The sequence below is a fragment of the Platalea leucorodia genome (genome assembly GCF_965183815.1).
Source record: "Platalea leucorodia genome assembly, contig: HAP1_HAP1_SCAFFOLD_384, whole genome shotgun sequence".
NCBI lineage: Eukaryota > Metazoa > Chordata > Aves > Pelecaniformes > Threskiornithidae > Platalea > Platalea leucorodia.
This window is the reverse complement of record NW_028121198.1, coordinates 47,108-56,837: the sequence shown is the minus strand read 5'-3', so window position 1 is coordinate 56,837 and position 9,730 is coordinate 47,108. Positions and strand designations below refer to the sequence as shown.

General features: G+C 56.7%; 1 protein-coding gene across 1 annotated transcript; it reads right to left on the bottom strand.

Annotated features, from left to right (window-relative positions):
- Positions 1 to 7,045: 7,045 nt before the first annotated feature.
- LOC309604141 (acrosin-like) lies at positions 7,046 to 8,825 on the bottom strand (the record flags this gene model as incomplete). Its single annotated transcript, XM_082339052.1, has 4 exons — positions 7,046 to 7,192; positions 7,617 to 7,762; positions 8,043 to 8,308; positions 8,647 to 8,825. Coding segments are annotated over 4 exons (738 nt in total), but the record flags the coding sequence as incomplete, so codon positions are not given.
- Positions 8,826 to 9,730: the final 905 nt, after the last annotated feature.

The following is a 9,730-nucleotide window of genomic DNA, read 5'->3' as shown; positions in this document are numbered from 1 at the left end:
TGGCTCAGCCGTGGCCAATGGCGCGGCCGTTGCCGGGCAGGCTCAGGCAGCCCGGGCCTCTCCTCCCAGAGCCGCCCTGCGCCCGCTGCCCCCCGCAGCGCAGCGGCTCCTCAGCCCGCCGGGACACGGGGCCTGCGGAGAGACGGCCTCCAGAAGGGCCATGGCGCCGGGAGCTGCTCTCTCAGCAGCGCAGGGGGGTGTGTGCACAGCTCTGCCGTCCCTTGGTCCGCTCGGGGGGTCTGGGCCTGCGCAGGGAGGGAGGGGAGGGCAGGGCAGGGGCCAGGGCAGGAGGGGAGGGGAGCTGGCAGGAGGGAGCTTCCCTGGATTTGCCCCGGATCGGCAAGCCTTTCCCAAAACGCGGCTCTGTCTGTGCTGTGTGCCGGGAGCCGCTGGCATGGGCCAGGCCGGCAGCTGGCAGGAGACGGGGCTCTGCCCCGGTCCCAGCGCCCGTGCTGAGCCCAGCACCCAGGGCCTCCCTCAGGCCTCGCCGTGCCCCGGGCGGTGAGGAGGGGAGACGGCCTGTGCTGGCGGGGCCCAGGGCATCCTCCTGCAGCCAGAAGGAAGGACAGAGCCCGTCCCTCTCCCCACAGGGGCTGACCACTGTCCTTCCCTTCTGTCCCCGGGGCTCCCCAGGGCTGGCAGGTCCCGCAGGGCTTCAGGGCCATGCAAGTGTCCAGGCGCCAGGGGCTCCTGGGGCTCAGGGCAGCTTTGGGCATCTCCGAAGCTGAGGTGCGGCTGCCCCTTTGCTTCTGCAGATGCAGTTGTTTGCTACCCGCTTCGTGGTCAAACCTGTTTCTCCTCGTGGCCCGTGGACTGGACCAGATGCCACATCCCTGTTAGTCTGGGAGGACGCCAGGGAAACGAGGAAGCCACAGCAAGCGCACAGGTATGAGGACAGTGAACAGGAGCCGTGTCAAGGTTTTTCTGCTGTTTCAGAGCTGAACTCTGACATCTGTGTGCATCCCAGCACCAGAGTCAGGACTTTTCCTCCAAGCTGCACAGCTTTTCACCAGCAAAGTGAGTGGGGCTGAGCTGGCCTTCAGGATAACTCGGCTCCTGTCTTTTTTAATTGCATGCCTACACTTTCCCTTTTCTCCAGTAATTGCTTGCTTTCTCCCCCCCACCCCCACCCCTTCCCCCTCCCATTTCCATCCTGTTTCAAAGTTAATTATGATTTGACTTTCTGGACAGATCATCGAGTAGGTAGACACAGGATGTAAGTGTGGTCTGGTGTATCCCTCCGGAACTGCAGGCGGAGCTATTCTGCCTTTAAAGGCTGGATAGATATGGGCTATGGGTAGAGTTCCCATTTGGCAGTTATTATTTCTTTTGGGGTCCTGTGACAGTGATGGTAAGGTCGTCAGCCTGCAGCTCTGCAGCAGCTCAAACTACCAGTGAAAGAGTTTTGATGGCAGATGCTGTTCTGTGTGTTTCATTTCCAATAATCATTTCATTGAGCTGGAATTATTTCGATGCGATTAGGTGATGGGGATCTTCTCACACTGGTCTTCTGTTTCTGGAGCGCGTCCTGACAGCCTTTGTCATCCAGAGCTTTCCCGTCTGTTCCCAAGAGGAGTGATGGCCAGGACGCAGAACGACTCCTGTGAGTAATGGCTTCACCAATAGGCTTGGATTTAGTGGCTCCTCATGGGCAAATGGGTGTAGCAGGTGCTCCAGCCAAGGATTTTGATGTGCTGACACTCTAGAGTGAATTTGGAGGTGCTTCCTCCACCTCCTTCTCCTCCTCCTCTTCCTCTTCTCTGTTTTCTTCCTCCTTGTCCTCCCTCCTCCTGCTCCTCCTCCTCCTCTGGTTCTTCGTCATCGTTGTCCACCTCCTCCTCCTTCTCTTGTTCTTCATGTTCTTCCTCCTCCTCCTGCTTTTCTTCCTCCTTTTCCTCCTCATCCTCTTTCTCTTCCTTCTCCTCCTCCTCCTCCTCCTGCTCTTCTTCCCCCTCCTCCTGTTCTTCCTCTGCCTCCTATTCTTTTCCTTTCTTTTCTTCCTCCTCCTGTTCTTCCTCTTCCTCCTCCTGTTCTCGTTTCTTCTCCTCCTCCTCCTTTTCTTTCTCCTCCGTTTTTTCGTCATCCTCATCCTTTTCTTTATTCTCCCCCTCCTCCTTATCCTGTTCTTCCTCCTCTTCCTCCATCTCCCTTACTCTTTCTCGTGTTCTTCCTCCTCTTCTTCCTCATCCTGTTCTTCCTTCTCTTCATCTTCTTCCTCCTCATCCCCCATTCTTCTCCTGATTCTCTTCCCCTTCTTCCTTCTCCTCCTGCTCTTCTTCCTCCTCCTGTTTTTCCTCCTCCTGTTCATTCTCTTCCTCCATTTCTTCCCCCTCTACCTCCTGTTCTTTCACCTCCTCCCTTTCTCCTTCCTTCTTTTCCTTTTTATGTTCCTCCTCGTACTCCTCCTCTTCCTGCTCTTGTTCTTCCTTTTCTGGTTCTTTCTCATGTTCTTCATCCTGTTCTTCCCACAGTTCTCCCTCCTCCTCCTGTTCTTTTTCTTTCTCCTCCTTTTTGTCTTCATCCAGTTCTTCCTCCACCTCTTCTTCCTCGGTCTCCTTCACTTTCTCCTCCTCATACACCTCTGCATGTTTATCCTCTGCATGTTCATCCTCCTCCTCTTCTTCTTGTTCTTCATAGTCCTTCTCCTTATACCCCTCCTTCTCCTCCTCCTCCTCCAACTCTTCCTCCTTCTATTTCCTTCCGGTGTTCTTCCTCCTCTTCCTGTTGTTCTGTTACTCTGTTTACCCTCCTCTTCTTTATCCTCATCCTCCTGTTCCTTCTGTTCTTCTTCCACCTTCTCCTCTCCTCTTCCTTCTCCTTCTCCTTCTCCTCCTCCTGTTCTTCAACATATTACTCGTCCTCCTTCTCTTCATCTTCTCCTACCTCATATTCCTCTTTTTCTTCCTCCTCCTCCAAATCCTGTTCTTCCTCCTCTTCTTCCTTCGCCTTGTCCTCGTATTCTTCTTAATTTTTGTCCTCTTATTCCTCCTCCTCCTCTTCTTTTTCTTCCCCTTCATCATCTGTTCCTTCTCCTCCTTTTTTTCCTTCTTCTTCTCCTCCTCTTCCTCATCTTATTCCTGTTCCTTTTCCTATTTCTTCTCCTGTTCTTCATCCACCTCCTCCTCCTCTTCTTCCTCTTGCTCATTTCTCATCTTTCTCCTCCTTGTCCTGTTCCTTTTCATCCTCGTCCTATTTTTTCCTCCTCCTTACCCTCTTCTTCCTTCTTGTGTTGCTCTTTCTCCTCCTCCTTCTCCTACACCTTTCCATCCAACTTCTCCTCATCCATATCCTTTTGTTGGTGCTAATCCTTCTCTTGCACTTTCTCCTTGACAACTGTATAAGATGTAAGAAGGCTCAGTGCCGGGTCCTGCAGTTGGGTCATAACAACCCCATGCAACGCTACAGGCTGGGGGAGGAGTGGCTGGAGAGCTGCCCGGCGGAAAAGGACCTGGGGGTGTTGGTCGACAGCCGGCTGAAGATGAGCCGGCAGTGTGCCCAGGTGGCCAAGAAGGCCAGTGGCATCCTGGCTTGTATCAGAATTAGAGTGGCCAGCAGGACTAGGGCAGTGACCGCCCCCCGTACTCAGCACTGGTGAGGCCGCACTTTGAATCCTGTGTTCAGTTTTGGGCCCCTCACTCCAAGAAGGACATTGAGGTGCTGGAGCGTGTCCAAAGAAGGGCAATGAAGCCGGTGAAGGGTCTGGAGCACAAGTCCTGTGAGGAGCGGCTGAGGGAGCTGGGGTTGTTCAGCCTCGAGAAAAGGAGGCTGAGGGGAGACCTTATCGCTCTCCATAACTACCTGAAAGGTGGCTGTAGTGAGGTGGGGGTTGGTCTCCTTTCCCAAGTAGCAAGTGATAGGACAAGAGGAAATGGGCTCAAATTGCACCAGGGGAGCTTTAGGTTGGATATTAGGAAAAATTTCTTCACCGAAAGGGTTGTCAAGCATTGGAACAGGCTGCCCGGGGAAGTGGTTGAGTCCCCATCCCTGGAGGCATTTAAACAATGTGTAGATGTGGCACTTAGGGACATGGTTTAGTGGTGGACTTGGTAGTTTTAGGTTTGTGGTTGGACTCAATGATCTTAAAGGTCTTTTCCAACCTAAATGACTCTGATTCTGAACCCCTCAGCCCCACATGCCGTTCTCCATGGCTTTGGTGAATCCTGTATCAACCTCACCTCATCTGTCTGCCTTCTACAGCTGTATGGTGGAGCCTTGCTCACATGCTGGAGTGCAGGGCAGTCATGGGAGAAAAGCAGGAGGCAGCCACGTGCGTTGCATTTGCTGAGCAGGGTGGAGAGCAGTGGCTTGAAGGGGGGCAGCCTCAGAGCTCGTGAAAGGTGCAGGAGCTTGGTGCTGCCATCCTGGCTTGTGGGGTTAGACCTAAGGCCCAGAGCTGAGTACGCAGCCTGGTCCCTGGGATGACAGGGCAGGCTCTGTCTGAAAGTGGAATAGCTGCTCTTCTCAAGGCCCTTGAGGCATCACATGGCTTCACAGGCACCAGAACTGGGCCCCAAGCAAACTGGACTCAAGGCTGCTTTGGTTTTTGAGAATGGACCTGAAGGTGGTGCCCCATATCTGCTTAGAGCAGACGGAAGAAGGCCTTAGAGAAGACAACTTGTCTTCTGTGGATGCTCTGCTCTTCCAGCACCAGATTTTGCAGGTGGTTGAGGGGGAAAGATGCGAGAGGTGGCCGCACTTCACAGATAATTGAAGGAAGAGCTGGGGTCATTTTGGGGAGAGGAATCTGTCAGGGATAGCAGTACCCAGGAAACCGCATCAGTGATGCCATGGAAGTCCAAGGTGACCTAGCTAACGGCACCTGAAACCCCAACTCTGTTCACAGATGGGGCAAACCTGGGAGCAAGAGGGAAAAAAAATAACTGGGGGTGAGTGCCTTGTTTGGGAGGAGACAAGGGCGGAGAAAGGGAGGAGTGAAGGAAGAGGAGGGGGATGTATAAGCATGGAAAGTGGTGAGAAGGGGGGATCAAGGAGCCAGTCACACATAAGCAAAGTGCTGGTTGGTTTGCTTGTTTGCCTGAGCCCTGCACCTGATCACCACAGTCCGTCGTACCTTCTTTTTGAGAGCGATTCCAAATCCTTTTCTGTGTGGCCCCACTCTGTGTCCCCAGCGTGACGGGGGTGGGTCCAGAGGCCTGGCTGCTAGCAGCGGCAGAAGGGAACACAGGCCACAGGGCCCCAGCAGCTGGAAACAGCGAGTGTCTGGGGCCAGCTGCTGGTGGGAGCGCTGTGGGCGTGGGCAGTTGGCTAGTGAACTCGAAGCTGGACTAGCTCACGAGCAAGAGGAGAGCGAGTCTTTCAGTCATGGGGCTGGCATGTGGTTGCAGCCCACCTGGTTGATCAGCCCCAGCACCCACAGACCTCACAAGAGGGCCAGGCCTGCCAACCACCAGCCACGTCTCCACCTCCTGGAGTCATGAAGGACTTGGAGGTGCTTGAGCATGCATACCCTGAGCTCCTTCCCACCTCAGCACGTCCCCTCTGCACTAGCCATGCAAGGTCCTGCCTCTGAAGCTGCCAGGACCATCCATCCCATCCTCCTCTTGCTGTGCTCTTGGCCCCTGGCAAGTGCTGGTGCTGCAGCTGCCAGCTCTGTTCCCACCCAGGGGTGCAGAGCGTGCCTCCAGCTGCGCTGGGATCTCTGGAGACTGGGGCATGCCCTTTGCTTCACCTTGATGATGGTTTGAAAGGAGCTGTTCTGGCTCTGGAGATGATGCTGTCTCATGGTCCCTCCCTGAGCCAGTCCGGGTTTCTGTCAAGAGGCCTCAGCTTGAACGTCCAGCAGAGAGCACAGGGTCCCCTGAGCTGCCCTCCTAGGAGGGCTGGCAATCTCCCCAACGCACAGTTTGCTGCCCCAGTGCTCCATCAGTCAGCAGTATCACTGAGCCAAAGCTGCAGGGTAGCTCTAAGGCTGAGCTTGGGTAGTTGGGGGCGGGGGGGTCTGGTGGGTTTGGGATAGGGTTCCAGCACGGAGCAACGGAAGGGGATGGAGCAGCAAGAGGCCAGGAGCAGTGGCAGCAGGAGGGCTTAGGAGTGCAGTTTGGTAGGCAGCAGGGCAGGATCCCTGCCCTTCCTGACCTGGCTGTCCCCAGACTCCATGCGCTGTTCAAAAAGCACTTTCTGCAGTTTGATCTCCTTCAGGACTTGCAGACGCTCCAGCCCTGCGCCGCTCTGCAGCAGATCATAGTTCTCGGCTGGGTCTGACTCCAGGCCAAAGAGCAGCGGGGGCAAGTGAGGGGTCAGCGGGGTCAGCCCATGGCAGGGCTGGTCTGGGGTTGGATCACTGTGAAAGGACCCTGCAGCAGAAACCCCCAGGTGGAGCTCAGTTTCTTCTCTTGGAGCTTTGGACAGGCAAACCATAGGGGACTTCACAAAGCTGCCCGTGCAGAGGAGAGGAGGCAGCACTAACCTGGTGTGAAGTACCGGGCCCTGTACTTCCCAGAGCAGCTGGAACCAGTAGACTTGTGCAGACGGGGGATTTCTCCTTTCAGGTCCGCTGGAGCTGAATCAGGTGGGCTCTCGCGCCCAGGAGGCTTGTCCTATCCCAGCCCGATGGATGTGGCTGCTGCTGTTGCCGTGTGTGTGTTCAAGAGACTTACGCTGCATTCCAAAGAGCCAGGTACACAAACACGCACGCAGGCTTACACAGTTAATGTGAACGGCAAAGCAGATTCGCATAGAGAGAGCAATGCCTTTACCAGCACCCATGTGTACGTAACCACCACTTACGTCAACATGACCACAGCCCCGGCCTTTTCTGCCTTTGCAGATGATCAGGATTGGATGTTTGCTAGTGAAACATAAATCCATCTTCACTCCCTGGATTCATAAGCACAGCATGTTCTTAGATTCCTGAAATAACAGTATGGAAATGAAGTCCAGGTAATGTCTGTGGCTGGATGTCAAGCTCCTAAACCTGCCCGATTGTGTTGTTATTGGCCTCGGCCTCTGAACGGGGATTGAGGCGGTGAGAAAATGCCCGTGATGTTGGCATAGCCCTTAGTGCTGGGTGCAGTCCCATCTGTACCAGGATCCAGTCGTAGAAGTGCTGAGTGGAGGTGTAGACCCCAGGCTGTTTTGCTCTCGCACAGCCTTTCCCCCAGCTGGTCACTCCAACAAGCCAGAAGTAGTCGGCGTTGTTGTCTTTGCACACAAGAGGACCACCGCTGTCACCCTGCAGCAGGGCAGAGAGCATTAAGGTGTTGTTGGGTGGCCACTGTCGGCACTATGGCTGGCTCCTTCTCTCTCACAGCAGCTGCCAGAGCTGTGTTCACTGCACAGAACGGCTCTGCTCAGGTGCTGGAGCCTCCAGCACCTTGTCTGGGAGGGGGCTGTGGGCCTGTAAGGCAGGGCTCTCTCATCTCTGCACAGTGATCCTGGATGGGTGGAAGACGGAGGTGCCAGGGTTGGGATCTGGAGCTCTGGGCTGCCAAGAGCACTAGATGGGCTTTTTGGGGAAGGGGAGGTGAGCCCCAACAGCGGTGGGGACCCAGCGGTGGCAGGGTGACTTGCCAGGCAAAGCCCGTGCTGGGGTGCATTTGGGCGGTTGTGTCAGGGCTGCCTGTGCTGCCGGGGGTTGACTTGTAGCACGCCCCTACCTGGCAGGTGTCGATGCCACCCTGCGGATAGCCAGCACACAAGTTGTAGCTGTGGATGGCCCCTCTGTACCACCGGCTGCTGTTACAGAGGTTGACATCAATGAGGCGGACCTTGGCCTCCTGCAGGACATCCGTTGCTCCTCCAGCTGTGAGCACAGAAAGGAATTAACACCCAGCAGCTCGTTGCCAGTTCTCCTCGCCTGTCTGGGTGAACCCTTTCTGTGGGGCTTGGCTTTGCGTCGTGAGAGGCGTTGTACCGGTGTTTCCCTTCTGCCCTGCTTTGGGGAATGGCTCAGGCCCAACTCTCTGTAGGCAGACGTCCCCGCAGCCTGACTCTGGCTTTCGCCTCTGCTCTCAGGAAGCCTAGCCTGTCTCCCCAGTGTGCCAAGCTTGCACTCAGGACACGAGCACTTTTTGGGAACTCACATCTCGCGGTCGTGGAACCCCAGCCACTGACATAGCAGGTTGTCAGCTCTGACACTCTCAGCGAGGCGTCGGGCACGCAGGCAAGCTGTATGTAGTAGCTGCACTGGACAGGCCGGTCCAATTCCAGCAAGGCAATGTCGTTCCTCTCCAAGATATTACTGTAGTGTTCGTGAACCAGGAGCCGCTTAATATGGCGCACTTGGACCTCAGGGCCCAGCTGAGTCAGCTGGGTGGCCCCGACCACCACGCGCCACATGGTGATGTGCCTGGAAGGCAGATGGAGAGAGGGGTCAGAGGGAGCGGAGCCGTGTGCTGCAGCAGCCCAGCAGTTCCCTGCCTTCTCCTTCACAGGGGAGAGAGGGCAGCAGCGCTACGGAGAGTGCGACTGCCCTCGCATGCCTTAGGTGCAAGGGATGTCGAGCTGGAGGCTGCTAGGAAGCAGTGGCACGAGCCCAGCCTTCTCCTGAGCAGTCTCTCAGCTGGGCTCTGGAGTGCCCAGGCACTGGGTGTGCTGCAAGGAAACGGGATGGGAGTAGCACATGGTGCTGCGTCCAGGGCAGCTGCTAGTGTTGTGGGGATATGCTCGTTCCCTGGTCCTCCTTACCTGGCCTTGATGAAGCAGTGGGCTGCTGTGAGGACCCACTGTGGGCTGATGAGGGAGCCTCCGCAGATGTGCCCTGTGCCTAATTCCCAGGGCCCCTGGATGCTGACGATCCAGGGCCAGGCCCCTGGCTGGGCATCTCTGCCCCCCACGACGCGCCACGTGCCGTAGTGAGCAGCCATGGGCCGGAGCCCGCAGGTCCCTCTGCAACCAGAAACTCATTACTGTTCTGCTCGACCGCTCACTGCTGTTGAGGCTGAAGGTCAGCCGTCTTCCCTCCCCACAAGGCGTTGCATGGACAGCAGGGCCAGGGAACCCTGTGGGGTGTGCGTCCATCCGCCCCTGTTTCTGCTTGAGCCCCGTAGATGAGTTGTGCCGGCAGCCTGGGTGCTGGCAGGGAACTGAGGCTCCCACATGGGGTTCGGGAAGCTGTGACGTGGCCACGGGGGACAAGCGGGCACCTTCCAGTGAAGCCCATAATGGTTGCCCTAGCTCCCTCCCAGAGCCTCGGGCCACTTACCCACAGCTGTCCCATGTGCCGTGCACAGGCCAGCACACGGCCAGCAGGACGAGGAGGGGGAGCAAATTCATCGCTGCCACCAGTGCAGCAGCCAACGTAGCGCCCGCAGTAGTCACATTGCCCGCGGTGGCCTTGTCCCCGGGGCTGATGTCACAGAGTCGCTGGTTCCGGGTGCTGCGCACGGTGGCCTGTCGGGGGAGGGGGGCAACATGGGGGGTTCCAAGCAGGAGGGGAGGCAGAAGCTGGGATCGGACACCCCCGACAGCCCCCCGCTGAGTGCTCTGCTTGCGGGATGAGGGTGTGCAGGCCCCGTGGCAGGCAGCAGCACCGGGCTCCGAGCGCTGCCTGCTACCAGCTAGCAGGAACAGCCCAAGTGGGGCATCACAGCCTCTTTGGGGAGTTCACTGCCACCCTGCTCCCTGCAGCCGTTTGCCGCCAGCTCCTTCCCAAAAGATATACACCAGAGATGATAGCTCCTACAGGCAGAATGCACATGTTTGGGTGTTGACCCAATCTGGTTACAGCGGCAGCGGGCAAGCAGTGATGTGCAAGGCAAATAAGCCAAGC